The sequence below is a fragment of the Dama dama genome, chromosome 22, assembly GCF_033118175.1.
Source record: "Dama dama isolate Ldn47 chromosome 22, ASM3311817v1, whole genome shotgun sequence".
Taxonomy (NCBI): domain Eukaryota; kingdom Metazoa; phylum Chordata; class Mammalia; order Artiodactyla; family Cervidae; genus Dama; species Dama dama.
Genome location: NC_083702.1, coordinates 45,752,246 through 45,770,175, shown reverse-complemented (window position 1 = coordinate 45,770,175; position 17,930 = coordinate 45,752,246). Strand labels below are relative to the sequence as shown.

At 42.6% G+C, this 17,930-nt stretch overlaps 1 protein-coding gene across 4 annotated transcripts in view; it reads left to right on the top strand.

Moving 5' to 3' along the window:
• The window catches only part of HMGXB4 (HMG-box containing 4), a 34,018-nt gene that overhangs the window by 10,660 nt on the left and 5,428 nt on the right, over positions 1-17,930 (top strand). For all 4 annotated transcript variants that reach the window (XR_009689795.1, XM_061125409.1, XM_061125410.1 and 1 more), the window contains 4 exons: positions 12,097-12,178; positions 13,117-13,181; positions 14,387-14,492; positions 14,951-15,120. Coding sequence is in view for 3 of the 4 variants with exons in the window: in XM_061125409.1 (XP_060981392.1) it covers positions 12,097-12,178; positions 13,117-13,181; positions 14,387-14,492; positions 14,951-15,120 (423 nt within the window). In the remaining variant the exon portion in view is untranslated. The remainder of the gene's footprint in view (positions 1-12,096; positions 12,179-13,116; positions 13,182-14,386; positions 14,493-14,950; positions 15,121-17,930) is intronic.

Below are 17,930 nucleotides of genomic sequence, written 5' to 3'. Positions count from 1 at the left end.
AGTGAATTTTTACTGTCTTCATGTTAAACCATAAGCTCCAAGGGGACCGAGATCATGTCTGTCTTGCTGTCCACTCTGTCCCTAATACATACTCTGCAGTCTGGCCCGTTGTCAAAAATCAATGAATGCTTGTTGAATGAATAAATATCAAAGTCCAAACCCTTGTCCAAGCATTCATAATGGTGATTTAGCCTGAAACCTCCCTTTTCAGCTTTACCTGCTAGTAGTCTGATTTGCATGCAACTGTGCAGAAACCAGACTTGCTCCTCCCAGTCTGACCTCCACTCCTTGGATTGTATTTTGCAGTGACCTTCTTCCCCTTGTTTTTTCTCCTTCACATAATGAAGCTCTGCTTCCCCTTCAAGACCCAATCAGATGCCACCTCCTCTGAGATATCCTGACGCTCCAGTTATGAGTAACTGATGAAGCCCCAGAGCACTTTTGCCAGGGGCAGTTACTGCACTTACTTTCTTCTCTATATTGGATTTGTCTTTGTGTGGATCCATTCCCCCTATTGAAGATGGTAAGCTCCTTGAGGATGTCTTAGCTCCTTAGGGACTCTTTTAGCCACCTACTGTGATTGCTTTCAACCTGTTGATGTCATTGGTAGGCATTTTGTGACGCATGTCAAATGAATGAATATGTGGGTGAAAACAGCATCAAAAATGTAGGTTGTAAACAAATGGTAAAGAATCTCCAATGCCAAAGTGAGGGATTTGGCCATGGCACTTTGGATTCTGAGCAAGGTTTAAATATGCGGTAAGTGATAATTTAATAATAAAATGATGAAGCTATACCTGGTGGCTTAGACCGAGGAGAGACTTGAGGCAGATCACCCAGGAAGTTACTGTAGTCAGAGGTCAGTAATGAAAGCCTCTCTGAGGGACTTTCCCAGTGGTACAGTGGTTAGGACTCAGCACCTCCACCGCAGGGTCCATAGGTTTGATCCCTGGTTGAAGAACTGAGATCCTGCATGCTACTCAGTGTAGCCAAAAAAAATAGAACTATCTGAATATTCACCTCAAGATAGAAAGTAAGGCTTCAGGAACAGCTTTCCCTTGGCCTGCAGAAAACACACATGAGGAGCTCACTGTGGAAGGGTGGTAGGCCTCTTGTGTGCCCTTTCTACCCTAGGTTCTGTGACCAGGACAGCAGTAAACGTGGAGAGGCAAGAGAGTGTCTGATATGGAAGAAGAAACGTTAGGTGTAGATTCCAAGACATAAGAATCTAGAGGTGCAGCAGAGCTCAGTGGTGCCAGCCCCTGGGCTCCGCTCCTGGCTCTGCCGCTTAGAAGCTGTGCAGTGCGGGACCCGCTGCATGACCCCTCCACCCACAAGCTGGGGGTGAGGATAGGCCGACGTGGTAGGGTCGTTAAAGGGCTCATTGAGGCGATACATGGAAAGGTGTTCAGGGCCTCTGTGTGCCAAGGCCCTCTGGGGCACCAACAACAAACTCACAGGGGTATCATGGGATTTTTTTCAACATTAAAATTTCAGGAGAAACAGCCATACTTGCCATCTGTCAAGTACCTTCTGAGCTACTGGAATGAAGTAATTCTCAATTTCAACATCTTTTTATACTCCATTCCTTTCCGTAATGCCATATCTTTTCAAAGCTAGGTTTTCAGTGATTGCTGTGATAAAAACCATATGCTCGCTGGTGGTCCAGTGTTTAAGACACTGGTTTGTACTGTCGGAGGCAGGTTGGGGAACTGAGATCCCACATGCCATAAAGCTAAAAAAGTAAATATGTTTTTTAAACAAGGAAATTAAAATATATATATATTTTATATATACATACATATATATATATATATATATATATATATATATATATATATATATATATATATATATATATATACACACACTACCTGAAGACCTGCACAGGCACCGTGACCCAACAAGGTTTGGAAACCCTTGACTGCACAGTGTTAGGCACATTAGCCAAAGAGCATTCGATACTTGTCCGTTGTCACTGACAAGTCATCAGTGACAAGTCGTCATCTTAGTAGGTTTTCCAGGGAGCACTAGGAAAGTGAGGCCTTTGAGTTTGATGGACCACCTGAGACTGAGGTTAGGGGTTGGGTGTTCGTGGGCAGTAAATGAGACGTGTGAGTGGATGAGAGGTCATTGAGCCCAAAGCAGAATCATGCAACAGACATGAAGGCCCTGGAGGGAAGAGGCCGTGGGTGCTGGAGGAGAGACCAGAGAGGGCCTCGTGGAGACAGAAGTTCAGGTGTGATGGGGAGAGTGGAAGCCAGGTTGGCAGAGTTCACACGGGAAGGAGAAGTGACGTGGGGGGAGCTCTTCCTAAAGAACCATGACTGTCGGTACGAAGAAGGGAGAGTGGACTGTCTTCCTCATGGAGACACTTTCAGAGTGGAGTTTTATCTTGGAGGAGGTTTTTCGCTTTTTTATTCGCCTCTTGTTTCTTTGTGACTGAATCCTGCTTTCCAGGAGGAATAGAGAAATCGTGAGGTGGTACCTTGAAGCATCATTTCCCCTTTAAGATCATGCTGTTGGAGTGGGGGTCTTTGGGTTTATACTGGAGGAGCAGGATATGGGAACATTTCCAAGACACTTTGCTGTGTGTGTGGCTGTGCTGGGTCTTCATTGTTTTGTGCAGGCTTCCTCTAGTTGCGGCAAGTGGGGGCTCTCTAGTTGCGGTGCTCGGGCTTCTCATTGCGGTGGCTTGTCTTGTTTCCAAGCACGGGCTCTGGGCACTCAGGTTTCAGCAGTGGCAGCTTGTGGGTTCAGTAGTTGAGGTACCTGGGCTTAGTTGCGCTGAAGCATGTGGAATCTTCCCCGACCAGGGATCAAACCCATGGCACCTGCACGGGAAGGAGGATTCTGAACCACAGGACCACCAGGGAAGTCCAAAGATACCTTACTTTTGGTTTTACTAAATCAGGAAAACCCCATTCACTACCACTTGAAATAAGATCTGTGACATTGCCACTTCAAAGGCATGTCTTCACTCATCTCTATGTTTCCAGAGTGTTTTCATTTCCTCTAAGCAAACGAAGGCTGGCCTAGTGCCTGGCACACTCAGACATTGCTATTGATCTACGAATAAACTAAATTCTGAGAGATAACTAGACTTGTCTTGTCATGGTATTACATAAAGGAGTCACAATAGCCAGAAGTGGTACCAGTGAGGAGGCACCATCTCTGAGGGCCTGCCATGTGCCAGGCTCTCTGAGGCCCTTTTGCACACAGAAGGGTCTTGACTGATAGGTATGGTTAGCTCCCTTTCACAGAGGAGGAAGCTGAGAAGACAAGGCGTGGAGCCAGAGTTTTTTTTTTTTTTTTTTTTTTTTTTTTTGGAGCCAGAGTTTTAATAGAGGTTTCTTTAACCCTAATGTTGTACTCTTTCCACTATAGTGCATGCCTTTCTGATACTTAAGATGATTACCCAGTGCCACAGTAAGCCTTCAACAAAGCTAAATTGTAGGTCCTAGGGTAACTGGGACTGATACAGTGTGCTGGTGTCTGAGATCGGCCCTATGGAGACAGACAGATGTTGTAATAAAGTGGCTGAAAGCTTGGACTTGAGTTCAGTCAACTTCGGTTCATGTTCTTGCTTGTGCTCAGTCATTCAGTCACGTCCAAGTCTTTGCGGCTCCATGGACTGTGGCCTGCCAGGCTCCTCTGTCCATGGCATTTCCCAGGCAAGCATACCAGATCGGGTTGCCATTTCCTACTCCAGGGAGTTCTTGTTCTAGTTGCTACTTACTCAACTTGTTCTCTGGAGATGGCTTCCTCACTTCCCTACTCACTTGTGAAATGGGGCTACTTAGAGTAAATCAGGTAAACGAGTAACATGCTTGGCACAGGGTGTCGCTCAATCAAGAGCTGCTGTTACAGCAACTGTTGTTTTCATCCCAGGTTCCTTGGAAGCATAAAATATACTTGAAAACATGTTTTCAAAACTTTTTTTTCATCCACTCATTTCACAAATTAGAATAAGCAAGGGGGTGCTGCTTTTATGGTTTTGTTTCTGTTTTGTTTTTTCATATTAACACCCACCTTTTAGGAAGCTACCTCTGCAACTAGCATCTATTTGGAAAGCAGTTAAGAAGCAGAAAGAAAACAGGGTCCCTAAGGAGCAAAAGCAAATGTTACAGAACAAGTTTACAACAGATCCTTGGAACACTTCATGGGCGCTGGGGAAGGGGGAACATCAGCTGGAGATTCGTCAAGAGGCCACTCTGGCCCTATTCTTTTCTTCACAGTCTTAACGAACAAGCACCCAGCCTGCTTCACGTAGAAGCAGATGAGGGAATACAAATGAATGTGCTTTTCACACACAATTCTGGCACTTGTTTATGCATAAAGTACATATTTATTCTGCACTTACATTGTGCCAGGCCCTGATCAGATACAGTGTCAGCTCTCAAAGAGCTCTCGATGTAGTAAAAGGGCTTGGAAACTACCCAGTGGGTTGAACCTCAGCAGAGATGAGTGCCGAGTGCCGAGGAGAGCCTGGGGGTGACCAGGAAGCTTTCGGAGGGAGGCAGCACCCAAACCAAATCTTCAGGCCAAATAGGAATTGTCGGATGGAAAGGAGTGGGCATTCCAGGCAAGGAGTGGAGAATGCGTGTGAAGGCACAACAGGTGGTAGGGTGTTCAGAGAACCACAGGAAGTCCAGCCAGCCAAAAGGTAAAAGAAACAATGTGGAAGGCAGGAAGCAGGCATTAGTAAATTACAATGGTAATAAGAACTTTGCTATGGAGTTGCTCTTATGTTATAAGAACTGCACTGAGTTTTCTTACCTATGGTGTACTGATGAATTTCCATAAGAGCCCAATGAGTTGTAGGTATTTTCATGTCCATTTCACAGAAAGGAGCTCAAAAAAGTGAAATAACCTGCCCCCGGATGCATACCTATTTAGTGGCAGTACAAGGGTTTGACCCCAAGTTTTTCTGATGACAGGACACAGAAAGAATGTTTAAATTCTACTCAGTGATGTAATACGAGAGAGAGCAGAATTGGATTCCCGTTCAGAGGGTTAGAACAGAAGCTTTGGTGTGAGAACTTGGCTGCTCCAGCACCCTTTCCCTTGACCAGTACAGGTTTAGAGATCTCAGTGAGGTTAGTCCAGAGGAGCATCAGATGGTGGCCCTGCCAGTTCCTGGGTAAATGCCTCAGGTTCTCATCTTAAAATGGCAGGAATGATGACGCCTACCTTGTAGGCTTGTTGTGAGTGGTAGAAGAGTTCCCCCGGTAAAGCATTGGTAACTGTGTCTCCTCTCCTGCACAGTACTAACATCAGTGAAGAGATTGGTTTCCGTCATCAGCAGAAGAAAGCCCAGTTTATTTAGAAGACTCAAAAATTATGTTTTGCCGTGTTCCTCTGTCCATGGGGATTCTCCAGGCAAGAATACTGGAGTGGGTTGCCACGCCTCTTCCAGGGGATCTTTCCAACCCAGGGATCAAACCCAGTCTCCCGAATTGCAGATGGATTCTTTACCGACGGAGCCTGTTTTGCCTTAACCCCCAGATATTTTACCCTTTAAAAACAGGTTCTTAAACTAGAGTCCTAGATGGGCTCAAAGAGCAGTTTTTATCAGACTTTCACAAAGAGTTCTGTGCTCTAAAGGAGTTCAGCATGAATGCTTTATACAACACATGAAGAAGTTGCTCTTGGAAGGTCTTGATATTGTGACACATGTCTTCAGACATTTAAAAGGAGGTCTGGCTGTAAAATTACAACCTCCTGAGTCATGCTTAAGTGGATTTGTTGTAGTTATTTGCTACTAGTAATAAAGTATCCAAGTTTTCGAAGTATTAACATTTTGTTAAAGGAGAGCCCACAGTTATTCCAGATGTAACCACTATGAGTCACAAGAGTTTGGGGGTAGGGAGAAGGATTGAATATTTGTATAATAAGTGGGGGAAAAAAGGTTTACCGGTTTGTTACTTAGTTGCTAAGTCATTTCTGACTCTTTGAGACCCCATGGACTGTAGCCCACCAGGCTCCTCTATCCATGGGATTTCCCAGGTAAGAACTCTGGAATCGATTGCCATTTCCTTCTCCATTACCAGTTTGGGGGTGGGGGAGGGGTGGTGATTTATTGTAAATAGCAAATGCTAGACTTGAATATATTAAAATCCTATTTCTACTGTAAAAATAAGAAGTCCAGGGTGTGGGTTTACCTGGGGATCCAGGGGTTAAGACTGAGCTTCGGTGCAGGGGTCTCAGGTTCCATCTCTGATGGGGAACTAGGATTCTAACACACTGTGCTACGCAGCAGAAAACATTTCTTGGGTGAAATTACTGGCCTGTGTTTAGAATCATATGGAAATGTTTTGTCTGTCTAGAGATCATCCATTATTTGTGTTATTTCTAATGGTTAATTTAGAAAAAAATGGCTATGCCCTGGAAAAAAATTTGACCCTCAATTTGAATTCCAAACTTTGGATCCTTAGGCCGGAGTTGCATCTTATAACACAAAGGTTAGGTTCTAAGGTCAGCATATAAGGTGAAAATTGTTAAGAGTTTCCCTTGAAAATCCAGGAAAGCTGAAGGCCAGTAGACGCTCAGTCCAGCAGAATGTCAGCCCATTCTTCACCAGATGAAGTCATTGATGTATATTGAGAAGCCATAATTTTATTTTTTAAATTATGTCAGCTCCAACATCAGACTCACCCTTGAGTATCGAGGCGCACACACTGAGGGAGACATACAGGAGCTGTCTGAGGAGAGCAGGTTTATGCTTTCTGTCAACTCGCTCCAAGGACTGGGTTCTCAGAACAGAATCACCCAGACTAATCAGTCCATAGCTCCCTCTCTCTCTCATGGCCAAATATAGAACTGTGAACTCACATCTTCTCTGTAATGCCACTTCATTTTACCTTAAGCCCAATAAAGGGAGATTTGAAAGGACTGGAACACTTAGCGTGTCTGGGGATATGAGGCTGCCACTCAATTAATAAAGGAGATACAGCACCCAGAACTCACTCCAGTAGCATCTCTGAACAGGACTGGCTTCATCAGAAGAATACTAAAACTAAGACCTTTACTATTTAAATGAAATGTTTAAAGGCCTTGCCGCTGTTTTCTTTGTCTGATTTAAGTCAGATGGATTCACCCTATCCCCCCTTCACCAGAATTTCTATTTTTAAGAAAACTCAAACTGGCTTTTTGGATACTATAACCTCTATTGTTAAAAAAAAAAAAATAGAGGAAATAGAAATTAACTTTTCTATTATGGCATAGCAAATTACTACAGTATCCATTCGTTAATATCACCTCACCATGCTACAGATCAGAAGTCCAGCCAGGGCTCCTCTCAGCCATCTGCTTCATTCCTCACAAGACTAAATCCACGTGTTGGCTAGAACTGGGCTCTCAGCTGAGGCTAGAGGTCCTCTGCCAGGCTGTTGGCCGCGTTCAGTTCCTGTCAGTGGTAGAACTAATGGCAACTTGTCTCCAAGCTCAGGGCCAGCAGAGGAGTGTCTCCTGTTGGGTCTCACCTCTTTTAAGGTCTCACCAGATAACACCTTGGGGTCGCAAAGAGTCGGACACGACTGAGCAACTGAACTGAACTGAACTGGATAACATCAGGCCCCCTCAGGATAATCTCTCTTTGATTCACTCAGATTCAGTTTGCTTAGGAACCTTAATTACATCTGAACGGGTTCTTAGGAACCTTAATTAATATCAAAAAAAGTCCCCTTTTGCCGTATAACATAATACAATCCATGGGAGTGACACCCTCTGGTATTCACCGGTCCTGTCCACAGTCAAGGGAGGGCGTTTTACAAGGCGTGTCCACGAGAGGGGCAGAAATCTTGGGTGCCATCTTAGGATCCTGCCTACCACAGAGGTAACATGACTGAGTACCTCCTGAAGTGCCAAACGCTGATGAATTCCCACCTCTGGAAACAGTATTATCCAAGCTCAGTGGTATCATCCAGGCTTTACTTACAGGGAAACTAAAGTTCAGGGAAATGAAGCAGTTTGTACAACTAGTACTGTCAGGATTCCATCCTAGCTCTGTCAGCCCCCAAAGCCTAGGGTCTTTCTGTTTGGCCACATTGTGTCTGATAAATCCTGTTAACTTTTCCCTCCCTTTCAATTGACCTGCTTCTCTCCAACCCCACTGTCTTGGCCATGGGCCTTCATCCATCCCTCCTGGGTGCTCTTGCAGCAGCTGTCTCACCTCCACAGGACTCCCTGCCTCCCCTCTTGCTCTTCTCCAGTCCATTCTCCATGGTCATAAAGTGCAATCTGACCTTGTGACTTCCTGCTTGAAATAATTGCCTCTTTCAGATAGAACCCTTACTCTTCAATACAGTTTACATGGCATCCATCTCTGAGTACTCCCTGCTTCTCTGACATCATCTCCTACCTCCCTCTCTGATGAGTGTCACCATGCTGAGAACCTAGAACACTTGTACCACTCTTCACCTGGCTAATTCTACCCAGCTTTAGGGTCGAGGTTAAATGTCCTTTCCTCCAGAAAGGAGGACCTTCTTCAACTCCCTGATTGGTGAGGCAGTCCTATTGCATATTCTTGTAGCAGCCAGTACTTCCCTTATAATGTCACATTGTATTATGATGACACATTTATCTGTCTCCTCTGTTAGATTCTGTGTCTGGTTCTTGGCTGTATTCCCAATGTCTAGCGTATAGTGGATGCTCAGTAAATATTAAGAAATGAATGATAGAGTACTTTGATGGGTTACTTTGTTTCCTTTGCAGTCTCCTCCTTGTTAGTCTCTGCTTTTCCTTCTTTGCCACTGAAATACTTATAATATCACATGTCAGAAGAGCTATCCACTTCTGTGTTTTATTGGGGATCAAATCGTTAGTATAAGCTGAAGCTGAGAAAAGATGGTGGGCCTTCGAACTCTATGTTTCAAAAGTTTTCCACCATTTTATGCTACTTGACTGCCTGAGAATAAGATCTGGGCTTCAAAAGCTCATCTTTTTTTTTTCTTTTTAATTCAGCACCTCTGAATTTATTTATAATCTTTCCCGTGGTTTTTTATCCAAATGGATTTCTGGGATTTTTTTTTCCGTTTATTTTTATTAGTTGGAGGCTAACTACTTTACAATATTGTAGTGGTTTTTGCCTTACATTGACATGAATCAACCATGGGTTTACATGTATTCCCCATCCCGATCCCCCCACCCACCTCCCTCTCCACCTGATCCCTCTGGGTCTTCCCAGTGCACCAGCCCCGAAAAGCTCATCCTTTTTAACTACTCACTATACCCAGTACCGGAGAAGGCAGTGGCACCCCACTCCAGTACTCTTGCCTGGAAACGCCCATGGACGGAGGAGCCTGGTGGGCTGCAATCAATGGGGTCGCTAAGAGTCAGGCACGACTGAGTGACCTCACTTTCACTTTTCACTTTCATGCATTGGAGAAGGAAATGGCAACCCACTCCAGTGTTCTTGCCTGGAGAATCCCAGGGACAGAGGAGCCTGGTGGGCTGCCGTCTATGGGGTCGCACAGAGTCGGACAGGACTGAAGCAACCTAGCAGCAGCAGCAGCAGCATACCCAGTACAGGTACTCAAAAAATGCAGCTTTATTTTCTACACAATTGAATAAAGCCCTTATGAGAGCTATGAGAGGAACTCCTTTCTTCAGGATTGGGATCTAATGTATTGAGTAAGAGTTGTGATTCACTCTATAAAAGTAATTTTAGTTTTATGTTATAGCTGTAGATAGCCTTGTGAAATAGAGGGCAATAAGACCTTTCACAGTCTTATAACTTGTCTAAGGAAACATTGTTAAATCTCCTTACAAGTTTTATAATATGGCCAAATGTCAGTCCTATGAATAAGCTATTTTTAAAAGACTGGTCTGAAATTTTGGAAGGTAAATTTATAACAAACATGCCATAATTTTTATAGCTAAAGAAGTGCTATCTCATTCAAAGCAGGTACTTTGGGAGATGTCTCAAGGTTGTTTCCATTCTTCAAAAATGGTTTCAGAATTCCTTTGGGAATTCAAGTCAGAGCTGTCACACAGCTATTTTTATTGTCTTAAGTGTTGGCTATGATAAACCTAGACAGCATATTAAAAAGCAGAGACATCACTTTGCCAACATAGACCCATATAGTTGGAGCTATGGTTTTTCTAGTAATCATATATTTATGTGAGAATTGGACCATAAAGAAGGCTGAACTCTGAAGAATTGATGCTTTCAAACCATGATGCCAGAGAAGACTCTTGAGAGTCCCTAGGACAGTGAGGAGATCAAACCAATCAATCCTAAAGGAAATCAACCCTAAATATTCATTGAAAGGATTAATGCTGAAGCTGAAGCTTCAGTGGTTTGGCCACTTGATGCAAAGAGCTGACTCATTGAAAAAGACCCTGATGCTGGGAAAGATTGAGGGCAGGAAGAGAAGGGGGTGACAGAGGATGAGACAGTTGGATGGCATCATCGACTCAATGGACTTGAGTTTGAGCACACTCCAGGAGATAATGAAGCCTGACATGCTGCAGTCCATAGGGTCACAAAGAGTTGGACACAACTGAGCAAGTGAACAACAGCAAAAGTATTGGCTAGCCTTTGGCCTTTGAGGATAGTGGTTTTATGAAAACAACATTAAAAATTAAGTCAGGTGAACAAAGTGCATGATTAGACTTCAGTTTAAACAAGGTGCAGCTCTGAAGTCATGAGACAGGGACTGTGTTGTTTATTGTTTAGTTTTGGTTGTAAAATCTGACTCTTGAGGCAAACAAAAGTTTCCAGCAGCTTTTTTTTTTTTTTCTGTATATTTTTTTTTTCCCCAGTAGCTTTTAAAGCACCAAACATTCATGTCATTATAATAACTTGCAGGACCAGAAAGGACTATCTTGGAAGGAGGTGGAGGACCAATCATTGCACTTTGATACTTACAAATGAGGTTGTAAGGAAAGCCACACTGAAAACATCTCAGTGTATTAGATAAAAGTTATAAAGGGATAATCTTTTATTCTGAAATAGTAACTTTTTCTATAAGGAAGCAATGTATTTTTTTCCTTGACCCACAGTGAGTACACCTAAAGGTCAGGTGCCTGGGTTGTAGCCATTCTGGTGTTACAACCAGCATAGCTGTGGGACCCAGACAAGTCACTATTTTTCTGAGTTTCCTTTTCTTCATCCTCAAAGTGAGGAGTTTGGACGGGTCCTATCTAATGTGCCTTTTCAGGTAGGAAAACTTTTTTCTTTCAAGTTTATGGATAATTGTAAAATGGAATGCATAGTAATGTATAATAACTTCTGTTTTATATATACTTTGTTGGTTTTAAAAGCTTGTTTCTCAAAAATCCTGTGTTGCTTTTGGAATTGTCATATTTCAGTGAAGCATAAACATGCTTCAAGTAGTACAAAGCACTTTGTTGACATGAAAGAGGTTCATCTTACATTGAGTACCAAAGAATTGTCCTCAGTTATTTATTTACTTTTCACCTTGGATCACAAGAATGTGAATAATAAAATAACAGTAAACTACGGTGACAGTCAAAGCAGGATCAAGAAAATTTTAAGATTAGAAATCAAAGCCAGGGACTTCCCTGGTGATCCAGTAGTTAAGACTTTGCACATCCAATGCAGGGGGTGCAGGTTCAATCCCTGGTTGGAGAACTAGGATCCCACATGCCACAGAACCAAAAGAAAGAAGTTAAAACCAAAGGCACAATATGAACATAAATTTGGCTTTTGATTTTTCTAGCCCCAAAGTAAAGGAAAGTTATGTGGTTCTTATTTTCAAAGATGAAAAATAGATACCCCAGGAGAGGTAAAGATTTGCTTAGTACTTAATTCTAAACGAATTAGGTAACATTGGTAGGACGAATGAAGAGCTTTACAAACAATTACCAAGTAGCTGCAACAACCTGAAAAATCTAAAAATAATTCAGCATCTGGTTTTTACCTTCTAAAAGTAAAACTGATACTCATCTCTGAGTCATAAGTAACATGGTTTAAAAATTAATTATCCTGTTTAAGGAAAGCTGGTTAGCAATTTAGGACCCTTGAGGAAAAAGTGCAGGTCACTTTTCTGTTTTGTTCTCATAGATGCAAAGTTGTTCAACTTGGCTTCTAATTAAGTCTTACCCTGCTCTATTTTTATGTGGCACTAGCCAAAAAAGAAGAACATGTCGGCCTACCAAGTGTTCTGCAAGGAGTACCGTGTTACCATTGTGGCTGACCATCCAGGCATAGGTGAGAACATTTCTCATTTTTAGTGTTCTTACTTTCCATTTGTATCTTTGAAGCAAGGCAGTTAATCCAGTCAGCAGGCAAAGTTCTTCCCATGGTCTGGAAAGGACACAAATCTCATTTCTCTCAACTGTACAAGTCACTTTAGATTTTGTCTTAGTACACCCCGTCCAAAAGCACAGTATGTAAACATACAGTTGTTTCTTTCCAAGATTCTACAGTTGACTTTTTCCTTAAACTGCCTCTTGGGTATGGAGTTGGAGTGAGATGACATATTACATTGTTCATTATTTGTCTCTATATCAGAAGTTGGTAAGGTGAGAACACTACACCCCAGCCCTTGAACAAGTCAGATAACATCTACAAATCTCATCTGCCTAGCATGTGGACTAGCTTCTCAACCCTCTCACCAGGGCTGTTGTGAGGCACACATGAAGCATCAGAAAAGACTCGGATGTGCTTTATAAAGTGTGAGCTTGCTCTGCAGTGTGGGGAGCACGGTATCACACATCTGAAAGATTGCTTCTGAGCTGCTCTAGGGAAATTCTCCTTTGTTTCTGAGCTCTCAGAAATTTGATAAAAACCTTAACATTTCTAATCAAATTCTACGTAACATTTTTTCTTTAACCTAAGTAGATAAGCCATGTTTCATGGGATCATATTAAAAGATACCAATACGATGCTTCAGGCATAAATCCTTAAAGAGTAGATGTGTGAGATTTTGAGCCTGTCTCATAGCGACCCAAACAGCTCCTTCCTTCTATAAAAGACCCAAGGGAAGTGGTGGGGTTTGGTTTGGTTTTCTGAAAGAATCTTGGGCTATTTAAATCTGATCTTCAAAACCCTCTTCCTAGTTTTTGTTCTTATTGGCATTCTGTTTTGTTTATGGTTAAAACTTTACTGTATTGAGTTTTCCTGGATTTTTTACTCTTTTGTGCCAGATTTTGGGGAACTGAGTAAAAAACTGGCTGAGGTGTGGAAGCAGTTGCCAGAGAAGGACAAACTGGTAAGCAGACTTTATTACAGACACATTTTTCATTGCTCTGTGCCTTCCAAAGTGTGTAATCCTCCTTTGTTGTTGTTTAGTTGTTCAGTCATGTCCGACTCTTGCAACCCCAGGGACTGTATGTAGCCCACCAGGCTGTTCTGTCCATGGGATTTCCCAGGCAGGAATACTGGAGTGGGTTGCCATATCCTTCTCCAGGAGATCTTCCTGACCCAAGAATCAAACCCATGTCTCCAGCATTGGCAGGCAGATTCTTTTACCTCTGAGCCACTGGGGAAGCCCGAAATTCCAAACACTGAAAATAGAAAAAAAAGAAAAATTACAGATTGGTGGAAAATGGCTTAGAGAGCAGTGAACAAGTTGGTGCCAGTTCACTCTAGGTGAGGATTTAGCTGCAGGGAGGCTGTCTTCTAACCTCATCCAATTTTTTTTCTCAGCAACCTTACATTTGAGCCAAAAGATGACCTACTTTGGGCAATGATAACTCGTTAAAAGAGAATCTAAAGTCAGAGCCCCCGACTACAGCTGTGGTCTGAGAACTGAGGAAAGATGTCCATAGTCACAGCAAATAATAAAAACATGGGGACAGTGTTTACTAGGAAGATAGGTTCTGGGTCATCATCTCCATCAACCATTACCAAATAATATACTGCCCTATCAAAACACTAATAAGACAGTGATAGTCATACCTGAATCACTCACAGTCACTTTCCAGTTAGATGATATGAAGGTGGTCTAGGAATTAGAATTTCCATTTTGCTTTATTTAAGGTACCGGTCATCTAGGTGACATGACATGTAGTTTTCACCCAGGTAGATTATATTTAATTTCTGTTTTTTGTGTCATTGTTATCCTACTATTGGTGTCACCAGCCGACAGGTTAGAAGAAATATTTAAACCAGATGGACATAAGGGTGAGCCAGAGGTTTCCTCTGTGATTCCACATTCCAGCCTTAGTCAGAGTGATCGCAGAGTGAATGCTGCCATCCTACCATTAGCACTGAAGGACATGCCTCGTCCTCCTGAGATGCTATTGTAACTACTGCCCAAAGCCTGTGCACTGACCCTCCAGCTTAAAAATAAACACTAACCCTCTGTCTGCTCCCCTCCTCTGCTCCCTTTCTTTTCTTCATTCTGTTCTTCCACTGCTTTCTCTTTCAGTTTTTTGCCCTTTGCAATTTATTTTTGCCCTGATCTGATTGCAGGTTTGGAAGCAGAAAGCTCAGTATCTACAACACAAACAGAACAAAGCAGAAGCTACAACTGTGAAAAGAAAAGCATCCAGCTCTGAAGGTTCCGTGAAAGTGAAAGGTAATGACCATGTCCTTCTCCTCTTTTCAGTCTCTTCCCCACGGCTCTGTGAGACTTTGCTTCTTTACTAAGAAATGGGGAGAGTGGCCTATATCAGAAGCAGATCTTGATATCCAGACACCAGGTATTAAAGGTTGCCCCCAACATTTAGAAAATGTTAAGTCAGAAGTCAGCAAACTTTTCTGTAAAGGACCAGAGAAAACATATTTTAGGTCTGAGATCCATATGCGTTCTCTGTCACATATTTTTCTTTATTTCTTCTACAACGACCATTTAAAAATCTAAAATCATTCTTAGCTTACAGGACATACAAAGTAAGTTATTAGCCAGATCCGACCCACAGTCTACAGTTTCAGCATATGCCTGGTGGAGCTCATAAAAAGGGAAAACCGGGAAGAACAGTTTCGTGGTTCAAGGCCGTGGGCAAGCTTATCTCTCTCTTTCTTCTCCGTTCTCAGCTGCTTCTATGGGAGTACTGTCACCCCAGAAGAAATCCCCACCCGCCGCCATGCTGTTACCTGCCTCCCCAGCCAAAGCTCCTGAGACAGAGCCCATTGATGTGGCTGCCCACCTCCAGCTGTTGGGAGAGTCCCTCAGCCTCATCGGACACCGCCTGCAGGAAACTGAGGTAAGGGCACCATCAGCAGCAAGCCTCCAGCTGCTGGTGAAGTCTGGATCCGTGTGCTCATTCCACAGACATGCAGTGAGCGATTGCTGTGTGCTGTGCTATGCCCGGTGCTCGGGATCCAGTGATAAAGAGGGGTGGCCATGTTCATTGCAGCACTATTTACAATAGCCAGGACATGGAAGCAACCTCGATGCCCATTGACAGATGGATGGATAAAGAAGTTGTGGTACATATATGCAGTGAAACATTACTCAGCCATAAAAAGGAACGAATTTGAGTCAGTTGTACTGAGATGATGAACCTAAAGCCTGTTATACAGAGTGAAGTACATCAGAAAAACAAACACCATTTATTAATGCATATATATGGAATCTAGAAAAATGTTACCGATGAACCTGTTTGCAGGCGAGAATAGAGAACAGACCTGTGAACAGAGCAGGGAAACGACAGGGTGGGACAAACTGAGAAAGCAGAATTGAAATACATACCTTACCACACATAAAATAGCTCTAGTGGGAGGCTGCTGCGTAACACAGGGAGCTCAGCCTGGTGCTCTGTAACAGCCTAGAGGAGTGGGATGAGGTACGGGGTGGAGGGGAGGTTCAAAAGGGAGGGGAGATGTGTATACCTGTGGCTGATTCACATTGCTGTATAGAAGAAGCCATCACAACATTGTAAAGCCATTATCCTCCAATTAAAAATAAATAAATTTTTTTAAAGAAGAGGGATGGTAATAGAAACACCTAAAGATTTGGAATCTGGCTCTCAAAGCTTACACTGATACTTTTCTGTTTTTCTATTGAAACAATGACACAAAAGGAAATTACCCTGATACTTCCTTTCCCTCCCCCTGTTTTATGGAGAGATAATTGACATATAACCCTACAACTCACTTTTATTTTTGAAAAATGAGTCCAAATCCCATGGAAACTTTCATCTTTTTTACTTACAAGAGAGTTAGGATTTTTCTGTGCATTTCCAGCAAGGTTTTGAATAGACAGGTTAGATTATCCAGGGGAGTAAGAGTTCCTCTACAGCTTTGAAAACAGGTAGCAAATGGGGAGATTGAGGTGTCCAAGCTCTTCATTACTCTGCACTTGAATTATACAATGTTGTGTACCCTAAGGAGATCTTCGTCCTTTTAAGCTTCAGTTTCAGGATCACTTAACCTGCAAAACTGTCATGTTCCATTTCTGTTACCATATTCCACTTCTAATCATACTACCCTCTGGCTAACTCAGTGGTATAAGATTTCAGGTTTCCGCTCGGTCCTAGTAGGACATTTCAGCAAAGAAATAAGTCTCCATTCCTAAAGCCATTTTTAAGCTGAGAAGTCGGTGTAGAAATATAAAACTACCCACTTGCTTTTGTGTGGAAGGTGAATTATTATTTAACAAATGAAACATCAGAGGCCACAAGAGATGAAGCTTTGTCTAAGTTCTTTGACTAATTTCTCAAAAGTTAGTTAATTGTCAAAAACAGACACTTCCTGGTAGGCTCAGATATTTGAATGGATATAGATATTTCTAGAAGAAAACATTCTGGGATCCTTACTTATTTTTCATATTGAGATGTTCTTATGTTTCCTAAAAAGTTACAGTGACTATAGCCATGAAATTAAAAGTTACTTGCTCCTTGGAAGAAAAGCAATGTCAAACCTAGACAGTGTATTAAAAAGCAGAGACATTACTTTGCCAACAAAGGTCTGTATAGTCAGTACTATGGTTTTTCCAGTAGTCATGTATGGTTGTGAGAGCTGAATAGTAAAAAAGGCTGAGCACTGAAGAACTGATGCCCTCAAACTGTGGTGCCAGAGAAGACTCTTGAGAGTCCCTTGGACTGCAAGGAGATCAAACTAGTGAATCCTAAAGGAAATCAATCCTGAATATTCATTGGAAGGACTGATGCTGAAGCTGAAGCTCCAATTCTTTGGCCACCTGATGCGAAGAGCCCAAACTCACTGGAAAAGACCCTGATACTGGGAAAGATTGAAGGCAAGAGAAGGGGATGACAGAGGAAGAGATGGTTGGATAGCATCACCAACTTAATGGACATGAGTTTGAGCAAACTCTGGGAGATGATGAAGGACAGGGAAGCCTGGCATCCTGCAGTCCATGGGGTTGCAGAGTTGGACACGACTGAGCGACTGAACAACAATAAAATTCACCTCCCATATTCCACATTTTCCCTGCCGTTTCCTTTTAGTTTAGCAAATACTTACTGAGTATTTAGGCATAATTCCAAAAACTGGGGGGAGGAGAATTCCTAATAGCTTCCTCATGATTTCATATCATCAAGAAACTTGCAATGTAACTGGAAAGATAAAATAGATACAAAATTAGCAAATAAAACAAGCCAGCTTCTGTGAGCAGTTGCCACAGGAGGGTTACATCTCCATATTGACAGAAAAAGGGAAAAGAATGTTGCACCTCTATTCCACTTTTTTTAAAAAACATAAGGAACAGTCTTATTGAGATATAACTCTCATGGCTCAGACTATGAAGAATCTGCCTGCAGTGCAGGAGACCCAGGTTCCATCCCTGGGTTGGGAAGATCCCTGGAGAAGGGAATGGCAACCCACTCCAGTGTTCCTGCCTGGAGCATTCCATGGACAGAGGAGCCTGACAGGCTACAGTCCATGGGTTCGCAAAGAGTTGAACATAACTGAGTGACTAACACAGCAACAACCATAAAGTTTACCCTTTTAAAATGTAGAATTCAGTGGCTTTTAGTGTATGCACGGATTTCTGGCTCCATTACTACTGTTTAATACCAGATCGTTTTCACTACCCCCAAGAGAGACCCCATAT